The sequence below is a fragment of the Cavia porcellus genome, unplaced genomic scaffold (genome assembly GCF_034190915.1).
Source record: "Cavia porcellus strain 051 isolate PalLab524CR breed Dunkin Hartley unplaced genomic scaffold, mCavPor4.1 scaffold_10, whole genome shotgun sequence".
In the NCBI taxonomy this organism is placed as follows: Eukaryota; Metazoa; Chordata; class Mammalia; order Rodentia; family Caviidae; genus Cavia; species Cavia porcellus.
In genome coordinates, this window is record NW_026947493.1 from 32,650,205 (window position 1) to 32,664,845 (window position 14,641).

Below are 14,641 nucleotides of genomic sequence, written 5' to 3' on the forward strand. Positions count from 1 at the left end.
GAATTGACAGCTCCTCGACTTTGCTGCCGCCATGAGCAGCTCCTCAGGGGACACCTGCCAGCCGAGCCTGCAGCCTAGGGAGCAGCCTCTCCCTCCGAGACCCGGGGTCCCACGGTGGCTACACCAAGGGGGCGTGGGAAAAGCGAAACCGCGGGTCGGGTCGCCCCGGCATTGGACCCCGCCCCTCGCCTCGGGCCCCGCCGCGCTCCTATGGACTCCGGGAACTCCGCCGAAGCGGACGTCAGCCCCACCTTATAGTAAAACACCGCCTCGGAGTAGCGGCCTTCGTGGTCGCGCTGCACCGCCAACCGGGCGAACTGCACGGCGTCCCGCTCCAGCGCCGTCGCGTCCATGGCGTCTAGATCGCGCGCCGGCGGTGGAAGACAGGGCCTGACGTGGCCCCAGGCGCGGCAGAATGGTTCCGGAGCTCCGAGAGCAGCCAGGAAAGTTTACGTTCTTCGATGGAGGGAAAAAAGCCGGCCCCCCCGAATTTTGCCAGCTTCGACTCCGCGCATCTTGCACACACCCCAGCCTCACAAACCCCAAGCGCCCCACTTTCGTGTCCCTTGCCCCGCCTACCGGGCATACTGCGCAGGCTCACGCCTCGCAGGTTCCCCCCCCTTCTTGTCCCTTACCCCGCCCACCAGGCGCACTGCGCAGGCGCAGCCTGGCCCTCTGGAGTACTAGAGCCGAGTGGGCTGGGCCCGCGGGAGTTGGGCGAGCGATAGGCGCGGTTGAGCACGGAGCACGCGCTACTCTGTTGTTGAGCACGTGACCGCCGCCTCACGTGGAGTTAGCAGACGTGGGTAGGTGTCAAGTCCGAGCAATGGGCGTCTCCGAGCAGTGGACTGGAGGGTTGGCAGTGCCAGAGCAACTGTGCTGTTGACTTTTGACTTGCAAAGGAGCGTGCGCCTTACGTAGTGTAGGTGCAGAAAAAGCCAAGGGAGATTACCTTGCGACTGTACTGATTAGAAATAAACGCAAGGATGCAGAAATAAACTTGAGAAAGTAAGATTCTTTTAAGAAACTGATTTATGTTTATTTTCTACAAACTCAGTCATAAATGTATGTAGCTCCCCAGTGCATACCTAAGTATGGTATTAAATTGTTCAATCAGATTACATATTTTTAGTTAGCCTTAGGTAAGGTTAACTAAATGTTGTAACTGCATAGGTCATTTTTTGTTCAATGTCTTCTCATCCTTGAAAGTCTGATTCTAGCAAGAATAAGAATGAACTATGTTGCATGTGGTGGCACACGCCTGTAATCCCAGCAGTTGGGAGGCTGAAGTAGAAAAATCACTGCAAATTTGAAGCCAGCCTGGACTACATATATAGTGAGTTCAAGGTCGGCCAGAATTATATAGCAAGACCCTGTCTCAAAAAAAAAAAAAAAAAAAAAAAAAAAAAACTAGTGATAAATACCACCACTTGGATGAAACACAAGATTTTGTTGAGTTGAGGAAGCAAACTTTGCCAAGAGTACATGCTGTTTGAGATCATTTATAAGAAACATCAGAAAAAACTGATTTGTAATTAATGTAATTAATGCTTTCATCGGGCTATACAGGAATATTTGGGATGATGGAAGTGCTGTGTGTGTGTGTTTGTGTGTGTGTATTTATCAAAACTTAACAAACTATTGGGGAAAGGGGTTGGGACAGGGACTTGATATGTGGTCCAGGCTGACTTTAAACTCTTGGTGATACTCTTTGCTCAACCTCCTGAGTGCTGGGATTACTCAAACTACATTTTAAATGTGTGATTTTTTTGTTCATTGTATTGCGATAAAAAATGTAAGTCATTTAGCCTGAGTTTAAAATGGGATCCCCATTTTCTTAATTTGTTTCTTCACATTTAGTAAAGTTAATAATAACTAAACCAGTTGTCTCTTTGGACTGTTGTTAAAAAACACAGGTAAAAAAATGTGAGTCTTGCCTGGCACCCAGATGGCTCAGAGCTACCATAGTTTTTTCTTTTAAGAGAATAAAACCAAAATAAAACAATAAAGTCAATTAAAACAAAACAGTGCGGGGCCGGGGATTTAGCTCAGCAGCATAAGCGCCTGCCTTGCAAGCAGGCAGTCGTGAGTTCGATCCCTGGTACCGATAAAAAACGAAAAAGACAAAAAAAACCAAAACAGTGCAGCTGATACAGGACATCAAAACAAGATAATAGCATGGGCTGCTACTAGAATGGGGACAGCCACACCCAAGCCTCTCTCTGTGAGTCAGCGCCAATCTCAGACTACAGAAGGAGACAACCAGGCATCAGCAAGAGGTGATCCCCACCTGGAAACCATATCATCTTCATTGTTTTCTTGGGTTGCATTTTATTCTCTTTTGTTTTGTTTATGTTAAATCTGAGGGCATGAGCAGCTATTTGAAAGATAGCAAGACATGTTATGGTAGCCACTTTGGCCTTACTATTAATTTATTTTGAAGTCCTTTCTTGTATTCATTCATTGTTTTGTTTTTATTGTTTCTATTCTATTCTGGTCTATTTTTAGTATGCCCAAAGGTATCTGCAGCTATTTTGAAGACAACAAAAAGCATTGCTTTTCGTTGGTAATTTTGTTGGTAATATGGTAATTATTGCTGATTTTGTAAATCCTGGAGCGCTTATACTGGTATTTTTTTTATTATAGGGGTGTGGGCTTTTTTATTTTTTATTTTTTGGGGGTTTTTGTACCAGGGATCAAACTCACAACCTTGCACTTGCCAGGTAGGTGTTTATGCCACTGAGCTTTTTTCATTGATTTTATTCTGTTTTATTTTCCTTGGTTTTATCCTCTTTAAAATAAAAAAAATAAACAGGATAATAGGAAATCAACAATGGCTACCATAATGCCTCTTGTTATCCTCAAAATTGCTGCCCATACTATCAGACATAATAAAATCAAACAAAAAAGAACAGAATAAAGCCAATCAAAACAATATTGAATGAAAACAAAACAATAAAATGGAACAAAACAAAACAATCAGAACAATATTGGATTTCAAAAACAAGACAAAAGGAAATCCCCCATATTTGCTATAATGCATACTGTTATCCTCCTAATAGATGCTCAGACTACTGGCTTTAGGCCTGCAAAGTCAATCGAACAATATAAGAATTAAGTTGTTTTTGTACCTCAGTTGCTAACAACTCAACCTGTGTTCCTCCAGATCAGCCAGTCGCTTACAGAGAAAGGGGGTGTTCTTGTCTCCCAGTTCACACACTGGTTGACTCACAGAAAAGGCGAACTGGCTTCTTGCTTCTCCTCCCAGGACTCACATCAAGCTACCACAGTTTTATAGCAGAAGTGTTGATAGTTTCTGTCTTAACAGTTTTGTCCCACATTCAGAATGAGCCTGGTCTAGAGCAGGTGTTCGACACACAGTGTAAAATATTGATTGAATGAATTCCTTGACATATATTCTTGTGTTGTAGTGCGGGGGTGTGAGGAGAACAATTAGAATAAGGACACAGAATTCATAATGTTATTTTATGATGGTCATCCAGAGTTAAACACAAGAAAGTGCAGGAAATCTGTCCACAACACTGAAGACCCAGAATATTCAACCAAGGGCCTGGGTCCCACAGCAATGTCCTGCATGAGCCCAGATGAAGACCTAGAGCCCATGGCAATGCCTCCCATGAGTCCAGCTGGAAGTCCAGAGCCCACAAGAAAAACTCACACCAGTCTGTTTTACGGATCATACTGGGAAGGCCCAAAGGTCGGGTGGAAGCTAGAAAGTCTATGCCAGCAGGGTGAAGGAGCTGTGCTGGTAGGTTGAAGGTTTCATGCTGGAGCCAAGAAGTCACACTCAAAACAAAGAATCAGGGCTGTCCGGTAAAACACCACAGCCATCCTCAGTGACACAGAGGCCCTGAGCTCCTCTGACAATAAGAACAGTCAAGTACATGCCAGAAAGCCAGCATGACAGTTTGTCCTGCAGATTAAGCGGCACATATTTTCCCCTCTGGAGCTAGGAAGCAAAGCTCAATATAAGGACCAGAGCTCCCCCAAAGTAAACCACAGCCACTCTCACCAACAAGGTCCCAATCTTCTCCAATGACAATGGTCAAACTCACACTACGGAAGCCAGCATAACAAGCTCCTCCAGGAGAACCAAGGGCTCAAACAGCAACAATTAGAGAAACCCACAAAGCCTCACTTCTCCTTCTCCACATTGATATTTATGTTGGCAACTTTCCATAGGTGAAATATCTATGCTCAGCACCATGCTGATTTAATTCAACTGGTGCTGACATCAGCTTTTAATCTATTACATCTTGATTTTGAAGAATAAGACCTAAATTCCTTAGCATAGACTTGGGCCTCAGTACATAAGCTCAGGCTGTATTCCCAAGGTGTTTCATTCAATGCCTTGTACGAACTAAGCTCCAGATTTGTATTAAGCAGACAAATGGGATGCTCCTAACTGCAGGACTTGGGTGTCTATGGCTCCTCCTTCCTCACAGCTTGTAGAATTCCTAATCCATCTTGAAAGAAGACTTTTATGGCTCTCACAAGTAGTGGTGACCCCTCTCCCCTTGTTCATGTATGATTCATATTCCCTCTAAAGGGCTCGTTGTTGACTTCTTATTTGGTAAGAGCTGCACATCCTCTCAGAGCCAGGCACAGAGATAACCACTGAAGGTACAAAGGTGAAAGATGCACTTTGAGAACTGCTGCTCTAGACTTGGGGAAGAGGCATGGGAAACACAAGATCATTCCCAGCCAGGAATCTTTTAAGAAAATAGTTCAAACAGACACATAGAAATTGTACATATTTATGGGTTATAGTTTGATATTTGAATGCACATATACAAGTGTATGATCAGATTAGGGTAAATATATATATGTATGTATATATATATTCAAATGTATGTAGAAAAGTATGCATGGATACTCATTCAGATTTGGATTATAATTTGTCACCTTTCAGCTCCAAATCTATTCTTTCTTCTCCTTTGTGGCACTGGAGCTAAACCGTGCAGATATGCTGGCTGAGTGCTAGTTTTTTCCAATAGAAGGCATGGGAAGACACCACAAGCCTGAGCCTGTGGCGGGATTTTCCTTCCTGCTTTCAGGACACTGTATTTATTTACAGCAGCCATCCTGGTCACCTTACATGTGGGCCTGATAGCTGTGCCTCAGTCCTGCTTACTGTACTGGCTACTTGTTGGCTGCCTGGCAAGGTTTTCTCCCAACCAGTGGCAATGCTTCCAGCAAAATTCTCTTCCAGTTAGTGATTCACTGGAGTAGCCATGACCTTAGGCTGAGAGAACCAACTTGTAACCATACCCTCCAGCAATCTCTGCCCGCCAAGGCTGGGCTCTCTTTTCATCACATTGCTCCAGTGGGGGCCACATGCTTGGGGCAACCAGACTCTACTGTATTCCTCAGTTCCTTCTTTGTATACCTGCTCTCAGTGGGAGAAGCTGTAGCTGCTGTTTACACTTGCTACCTCTGAAAGACTGAGAGTACTTTTTCTTAACTTTTTATTTTAAATCAGTACCAGGGATCAAACTCACGACCACCTGCTTGCAAGGCAGGTGCTTAGGCCGCTGAGCTAAATCCCCAGCCCCTCTGAGAGTACTTTTTACAAATCCCACTTAGCAGTTAATCATTATCTTTCAGGGTTCTTCAGGTTACACTTTCTTATTCAAATTACTTACATGATCTCTATCTCCTCATAATTTTAATCTCATAATTAAAATATGCTTTTATAAACACAAGTGAAGACTTCCAGGAGAACATGGCAGATAGATAACAGCAGCTACAGAGGCTCTCTGAGATAGCCAGCTTAGAATCCAGGAATGGTGTGGTGTGAGGAGTCATAAGCAAGGGGAGATATAGCCTGCTGACCCAGGAACAAACTAAGCTAAGAGAAACCAACTGGAAATGCAATCCTGATGCTATGACTGGAACAGATAAAATCTCAGTGCCAAAGCTGGAACCCACATCTCTGGAAACCGTGATTTGAATTTCTTGTCGCTGCTGCTGTGTCTGAATCAGCACAGCAGGGAGAGAGATGTGCAAAAGCTCTGAGAGCGGGAATCAGCAAACGGAGTTGAGAGCAGGACTGGCATGGACCCTGCATCGACCTGCGGTGAGTGAGTAGAACAGGGACCCTTCCATAGACTAGGAGGCTCCAACAGAGGACATTCTGGGACCAGGCAGACTAGCCGGAACAGGACACTGCAGTGACTTTAGTCGCATATTCCTCTCTCAGGCGGGATTGGTAGGGAGCACTTGGCCTGGGTGATGCTGCAGAATAAGACCCAGTAGGCTAGCCCAAACCAGGTCCCAGCACCTGGAGGTGGACCCTAGCAGTGAAGCCTTCAGTAGATAGACCTGGAGGGGCAGGCCCAGCAGAGGCTGCCCAGGTCTGTGTCTCCCTAATACACTGCAGTGGACGGGAACACCTAGCTGGCAGATTCAAACAAACTGTAACTGACAAAGAAAGAAACTGGGCCTCCTATATATGCTTGTATGGAAGGAACAAAAAGTATGGGAAGAGGGAGCAACAAGAAAGGGTCCTCAGGCCCCAATCCTGAGAACACTGATCCAGGAAAGGTAAATGCAAAGGAGAATGAGGACCAATAGGCATAAAGCGATATCTCCAGAGCCTCATAGACGAGTTCAAAAATGAAGTATTTTACAAAATAAAGCAAGATATAAGTACAATAGTTAGAAAAATGCTAAGTGCTTCCCAAGAAAAAACAGATGGTGGAATGGAAGAACAGAAAAAAGGGGGAGAATTGTTTGATGGAGAAAATAGAGAAAACATAGAATACATGAAGAGGTTCAAAGAGATTACCAGGAAACTAAAAACTGTATTGAAAGCTGGCATAACAGCTTGAAAGAAACTAAGGATAGATTATCTGAACTGGAGGACAGATTTGTAATGTGGGAGCATCAAATGAAAAACTTCTTAAAAATAACAAGGAAACAAACAGCAATAATACAAAGGCTAGAAGATAATAGGATCTATAACTTAAGAATTAAGAATGTAAAAGAAGAAGTAGGGACACAAACAAATGAACTACAAAAGCTATTCACAGAAATAATCCAGGAGAATTTCCCTAATTTAGCAAAAGGTAAAGATACTCAGATGTATGAGGCATATAGGACCCCAGCCACCTACAACCCAAACAAAACTACACCCAGGCATATAATAATCAAGATTCCAGAAATCCAATATAAGAACAGAATATTAAAAGCCATCAGAGACAAGAAACGGATCACTTACAAGGGAACACCCATCAGAATTACAGCAGACTTCTCGGCACAAACCATCAAATCACAAAGAGTGTGGGGGGAAATAATTCAAGCTTTGAAAGATAATAACCTCTAGCCAAGATTGATATATTCTGCACAACTGTCCCTAGAAATTGATGGAAAAACGAGGTGCTTCCAGGATAAAGAGGAACTAGGGGAATTTGCAACCACAAATTCAACTCTACAGAGAATACTGCAATACATTCTAAAAAAGAAAAATACCAAGATTCCAGAAACAGTGGCAGAGAGGCCACAATGAATGGAGCAGAAAGCGAAATGAAGAAGACAAACTGACAACTAATGACAGAAAAAGAGCTCAACAGAAATGAGGCAGAGAAGGTTGGATGGTAGGAACAGCTATTTTGGAGAAAACAAGACGTCATAATAGCTAGTGCTGATTTAATATCTTGTTTTGAAGTCCCATCAAGCTTTTGTTCTTAGTCTTAACATGTTGTATCTTATTGGATTTTATTATATGTGATAATATAAACAAAAACTTTTATAGACAAGGAGATTATACAAAAACCATTGTTCATTTTCTGTTAGTTGATTCTAAATACCCTGTAATACTGTCATTCTCTTGAATGGTTTTACATTGTCCTGACATGTTTGATGCTACAGTATACAAAGTTATACTCAAAGATTTCAAGGAAAGAGACACTATGGTAACTACTTTTATGTCGGGATATCTTATAGTGAAACACTATTTTGTTTAAATGGTTATGTTTTGACCTGCGCTATTTTGTTGTTATGCCCTCTTTTATCTCAATCTCCTTTTTTATTATTTACTTTTTAATTAAGGGGAAAAAAATAAAAATAGCAGGATATATTATAGTAACCCGCTTTGCTTTCCTACTAACTTGATTTGAAACCCTGTATTGCTCTCACCATCTTGTTTTGACTGATTTTCCTCTATTCTGTTTTGCTTGATAGTACCAAGTTCAAAAGTATAGGCAACAGCTGTGAAGACAATAAGATTCACTATGACGCCCATTCTGGTTGACTATTATCTTCTTTTGAAGTCCTGTAATGTCTCCAAAGTTTTGGTTTTATTGGTTTTGTTCTTTACTGTTTTGTTCAATTTTATTATAACTAATGATATAGGCAGTTCTTTTTAAGGTAGCAAGAGACATTATGGTAACCATTGTTGATTACTTTGTATTCTGTTTTTACATCATGTACTATGTTCATCCTTTTTTCGACTGACTGCTTTGTTTTGTCATATTTGGTTTTATTCTCTTCCAAAAAAAAAGTAATAAGAACTATAGGAGTAATAAAACCCAAAATTTCTGTTATTGTAAGAAAGAGAGGGAAAAAAGTGCTCAAAAGGATACAACTGCAAGTGTGTTTAGGTGTGTTACCACCTACCACATATTACCAAGCTTTTGTTAGATCATTGAACACAACTGTTTGCAATCTCACTGTTTGAATGTCCACTTTGTTTTTTTTTTTTTTTTTTGTCTTTTTCATTTTTATCAGTACCAGGGATCGAACTCATGACTGCCTGCTTGCAAGGCAGGCGCTTATACCACTGAGCTAAATCCCCAGCCCCTGAATGTCCACTTTGTATGCTTTAATCCTATAACTTGAACAACTATTTCTAAGATGACAATATGTAATCTATTAACTAGTGATTTCTTACTGTTTTTTTTTTTGAAATTCTGTATTACTTATACCCTTATACTATTTTGGGTTTTTTTCTCCTTTAAATAAAATTAAAAAAAAAAGAAAATACAACTTTCCCCTTGAAAAGAAATCACGCGGTAGATGTAGTGTTCCTATTACCAATAAGAAGTTGTGTTGGTTGTATACAATTTTTCTTGTGTATGAGAACTCTGTTAGTAGAAGTTAAAACATGAGCAGAAAATGAGAGAGAAACCTATCAAATGACTTCCGCCAAAGCACGAAAGGGTAGGCTCCCACTTAACCTGGTCCCCTGGTAGTGGCATCTCTTCCTGTGCCTGCCTTACAGTGGCTCTGAATTTGAGAACACTGCTCCATCTATGTTGTCTCAGAATACAATTCAGGATTTCTAAGTTTCCCTATGCCTTTAAAAGATCTTCTCAGGGAGCCTCCAGACATTTTCAGAGGTCTGGCTAAATTCTTTTTTTTTTTTTTTTTTATCGGTACCAGGGATTGAACTCATGACCACACGCTTGCTGCTGAGCTAAATCCCCAGCCCCAGGTCTGGCTAAATTCTTACTAAGGTAATCTTTTATTACTTTGTGAGGATTCTGGTTACAAGGTTGAATAAGTTATGAGGGTCTTTTCATAATCCCATTTTTCTCCATACATCTTCAGTGCTCAATTTTGGAGAATACTAGATTTGCTAGAAACATTTATCATATTTTGAAAGAATATATACTAAAAAGTATTGGAAGTAAAAAATTTTAAGTTTATTTCAAGTTTTGACTGTCAGATGATATAATTTATAATTATTTAGTAGCAATGCTATATACTATGATAAAAATCTAACTATAGTACAACCAACCTAATGAGACTAAACAATTCATTCATTTCAATACTTGTTGTGGTGGTACATGCCTATAATGTCAGCACTCAGGAGGCTGAGGCAGGAGGATCACCTGAGTTTAAGGCCAACCTAGGCTACATAGTAGTGAGTTTAAGGCCAGCCTGAACTGCATAGCAAATACTGTCTCAAAAAAAAAAAAACAACTTGTAAGCTATTTTCTGAACTGAGCTGATTCTATCTGATGACAAAAATAGAAATGGAAAGGACAATCATGTGTCAAGGTCTGTATCTTCACGAATCTAAAGAAGCAAACTGAAGTTTATTATATGATGGTGATGAGGAGGGGTATTATATATCAATAAAAGCCTAAAAAAGAAGAGGTAAGAGTGATACAGCTTCCCATCCAGAACAGAACTGTGTCCAAAGGACACGATTATATTAATTCATGTTATAGTTATGAATGCAATCTTCACTCTTTTCCTTTATAATTAACATACTTCAAGTCCTCTACATTTATCAGAATGTTCTTCCTGGAAGCACTTGGAACATGGCCAGTATAAATTGAGATGCACTGTAAATACAAAATGTATGCCAGACCTCAAAAATGTAATACAAAAGAAAACATAAAGTGTCTCATTAATCATTTTGTATTGACTAAAGTAATAATACTTTAAATATATCATACGTCAAATAAAATATATTTAAAATAATTTTCTCCCTTTCGTTTCATTTTTCAAATATGTCCAATAGAAAATTTTAAATGATACACACAGCTAATATATTTCTGCAGGCAGCATGACTTTAGGACAGTCCATTCGTGCATTGTAGATGATAATATTTGCTTTTCGAGAAACATCTTGATGACATTGTGCAGTTGTCTGTCCCACGTTGGAAGCCATAAAACAAAATGGAGTCAGGAATCCCAGCAGGAGTCTTACTGGGACTCACACCTGCTCAGCCCTCTCTCTGAAACCCCCTCATCTGTGCTTCGCTGTCTCTTGGCTGCAGATCCAGCCCCAGTCCTCAAAACACAGATGAAGGTCCTGGGGGCCCAGCAGACAGTCTAGGGGCAGGTGGGGAGTATGGAGATCCTGCCACTCCCTCAGGTGACGGTCAGTCGCCTTGTGTTTTACCCAGCTCACCACATGCAAAGGCCTACTCCGCCGCTCATTCACGTGGGCTCTCATCCCTACAGCCAGTGAAGCACTGCTCCCACCTCAGACTGCCAGCAGGGAGACAGGAGAGGCAAGGCCAAGCCTGCTAGGCCCTAGGCCCCAAAAGGCACGGGCCTGGCCAGGGCATCCTAAGCAGCCCCAATCCCCCGGCTTCCAGGCCACCAGAGTCCTGCACAGCAAGGGGGCTCTGAGCAAGACATGGGCAGAGACTGCCACAATTTGTAGAAACCCAGTCCCCCTTTTTCAACAAAAGCAAGCCTGTGAGTCATGGCTCAGCCCACTGCTCCTTGCTCATAAAGCCTGGTGAGTATGGCACCTCCAGGGCAGGGGAAGTGCCCAGTCACTGGAGGAGATAGAGGAAGGTGTGTGTTATGGGGTGGCATGTCCTGTCCTGAGAGCCAGGAGAGCAAGGGCTGAATCACCGTCCCCTGCCAGGGAGGAGGCAGCCTCATTCAAAGCTCACCACCAAGAAGGGCCAAGTGAAACTGGCAGCCCTGCTGATAATGTCAGGTCTGGGAAGGCAGACTTTATTCATCTGGGATTTGTCAACTTTATACCAGTGAAGAAGTGGATAAGATAGGAGGAGAAACAAAATCACTTGATTGGAAAGAGGAGAGAAATGAAAAGAGAGACAGCTTCCTGGAGTGAGGGAGGGAGCAAGCCAGTGCTCTGGAGGGGGGGGGGGAGTTTGTTCTTAGCCCTTCTTTGTGCCCCACACCTTCCTGGCCTCCTTTTCAATGATCACTGAGTAACTATGAGAATGTCAGTTTAAAAAAAAATTAAATCAGGCTTTGGTCTAAGGAAGGGTTGCCTCTGTGTCTGATCTGGACAGATGAATAGAAGTTGGCAAGGAGTGAGAGTCGTGGAGAAAGTTCTGGAGAAGCAGCAGAAGGCGGTGCAAAGGCCCAATCCTGTCCCCAGACCCACTGCCTTCAGTTCCTCTCACCTGGTCTTTCCGGCTTTCCCACTCAACAAACATTTGCCAGGAAGGACAGAGTCTGGTTTAGTTCCCAGTGAGCACAGGCCTGGCACCCATCCAGCACTACTCACATTGAATAAAATGAGACATGTGTGAACTAAGCAGCAGGTCCTGCAGCCTCCCCCAACACCAGCCAGTCTCCCTGAGCCTCAGTTTCCCCAAGCAGCCAATTCTAAGACTGCCCTGCACAGGAGTTCCAAGGCTGAGGTGAGGTGATTATTTTTCCCTCCTTTTCTTTTGCTTTGTAACCCTTATTGGTGCAAGAGTCACCTGTAAGCTTCAGATTCGGAGTCTTCACAAGCAGCCTCTTTTGCTCTGTCTCCTCTTTCTCTTTGTGTCTATCTATGCTTGTTTATATGTAAATTTTACTGAACCATCTGAAAGGGAATCGCAGCAGAGAGCCCGGTGTTTCTCCTAAACTAACATTAACTGAGACAACGACCGGTCCTGTACCATTATCACATCGAAGAAAATTCACAGTAATTCAACATCTATAACAGGGCGGAGGGACGAAGCCTAAGCCGGCTCCAAGTCTTTGGAGCAGGTGGAGCGCAGTTGCAGAAAGGCGACTCGAGCGAGCTGGGCCGGTTGGTCCCGCCCCTGACAACGGTCCGCGTCCTTTCCTAGAAACGGCGCCCTGGACGCTGCGCTGCACAGCGCGGTGGTGGAGCCGGTAGGTCCCAAGGCCCGGGGATTGCGGGCCAAGGTACTACGGTGAGATGCCAGGGATCCCCATCACCTCCTACCGATCCGGATAGCTCGACCTCCCCTGGGCAGGGTGGAGACTGGGGTAGGAGAGTGATTACTTCCTGAAACAGACTCCTAGTTAAGTTCCATTCTAATTAGATGGGTTTGGAGGGGGAGGCACCACCTGGATGCTGAGACTCTAGGGAACAACTGAGATTCTGGTCCTGGTCAGATAACAGAATAGTCACAGAGGTCAACTTTATTCTTCCCCTTAGCCACCTCGTTCATTCATTTATTGGTTCAAACAACCCTTCAGCAAATACTTTTAGTATGTGCCAAATCTGTGCCAGTTCCTCTCTAGCAGCCAGTTCCCCCCAAATCAGTGTTACTTGAAAAGTCCTGTACAGCTAGCCTGGGAAAGAGATGTGCATGGGTGACTCCAGAGGTTCACTGGAGCCCGCAGCCTCAGACAGCCATGAGAACAGAGATATCAGGGAAATTCTTCAAAGGGTGTCAAGAACCCCAAACTGTAAGAGTAATTACCACCCCATGGCACTGATTGTCCATATCACCACTAGGGCTGAGACTTCCAAAAATCCTGGAAGGGGATACAGCTCAGTGGCACCACATCTACCTCGCAGGCAACAAGGTCTTGAGTTTGATTCCCAGTACCAAAAAGAAAAAAGAAATCCTAAAAGTCCCAGATGCATTCATCAAATAGGGTTCATACATGGACTCCTGGGATGTGAAACAAAGGTTTGGGGTCCTGTCTGAGTCAGAGATGGGTCACTTAGAGGCCCTGCTGGGTAGGTTCCCCTCCTGGCAAGCACCCTCTCAGCAGATTTTCCAGGCTTCTTGGCTCACAGTTTGAAAACCACTACTGTGGTTTTAAGAGTATGAGCATGGGGGCTGGGGGTTTAGCTCAGCGGCATAAGCGCCTGCCTTGCAAGCAGGCAGTCGTGATTTTGATCCCCGGTACCAATAAAAAGGAAAAAGACAAAAAAAAAAAAAGAGTATAAGCATTAGGGGTCAACCAGAGGTGAAGACTTCAAATTCTGTTCTGATTCTGCTAGTGTTTGTTATTGTTTGCAAGTTTCTTGACTTCTCTAGACCTGACTTTCTTTGTCTCTTAAATTGGTGATGATAACATCAGCTCCGAGGCTCGGATGAATTTCCCTGCTCACCCCTGTGCGTTCACCCACGTGCTGGGGCAGGTGGTTACATGGGGTCGGATATCTACAAAATCCAACCTGAAGCATCATCCTGCTCAAGCCAGTAGGGTTCCCAAGTCATCTGAGTCAAGAATGAGATCTTAGTATCCTATTCAACTAGGCCTCTTATTGGCTGTGTGACTTTGGGCAGGTCACTTAACCTTTTCAAGTTTTGTTTTTGTCCTCTGAGAAAAGAGGGTAGTCTTAGTTTGTCCCTCAGAAGTCTAAATGAGATGACATTATGTCAGATAAGTCTAAGCCCAAATAGCATTCACCATCCCCTGCTGGTGCCACCCTGCCATCTTGATTCCATCTAGTTCCATTCACACTGGGGAAGAGGAGTGTGCCCAGGGTTACCAGCAGCAGAGTCCTTGCTGGGAACCATGTCCTCCCACTGTGAGCCACAGTAATTACCAAGCAGAGGCTCCTGGCATCCAGGGACTGTGGATGAAATCACACTGGCCCTCTGGGTACAGGTGCCCAGAGTTGAGGCAGGGCTGGAACGGGGCTGTTGTGAAGGGCAGGGAGGTGGAAGCAAAACACGATGCCTGGTTTGCAACTCACTCTCCTGTCCTTTTGGAGATGTGTCTCAGTGCATTCCCCCACTGCAAACCCTCTTGGAGTGGCAGACAAATACCTACCTGTCACAGGCTCCTGGACACTTATGGATATGCTGTCTCTGAACACCAACAGGCCAGGCATTTTAAAGCCCATGTGTAAGCTGGGGAAAGAATGCTTTGCATGCATGATTGGGCCTGGGCTTCAAGGGGTTCTCTGATCCTCAGGTGCACTGGAAAGGTCTGGGGTGTGGACCAGGTTCAGCATTATCTTCAGCCCCTACCCT

The 14,641-nt window shown here is 43.6% G+C and overlaps 1 protein-coding gene across 2 annotated transcripts in view; it reads right to left on the minus strand.

Moving 5' to 3' along the window:
* The window catches only part of Capn7 (calpain 7), a 41,412-nt gene extending 40,832 nt beyond the window's left edge, over positions 1-580 (minus strand). For both annotated transcript variants that reach the window (XM_063257204.1, XM_003480116.5), the window contains exon 1: positions 252-580. In XM_063257204.1, coding sequence (XP_063113274.1) covers positions 252-353 — 102 coding nt within the window. In that variant the 5' untranslated portion in view covers positions 354-580. The remainder of the gene's footprint in view (positions 1-251) is intronic.
* Positions 581-14,641: the final 14,061 nt, after the last annotated feature.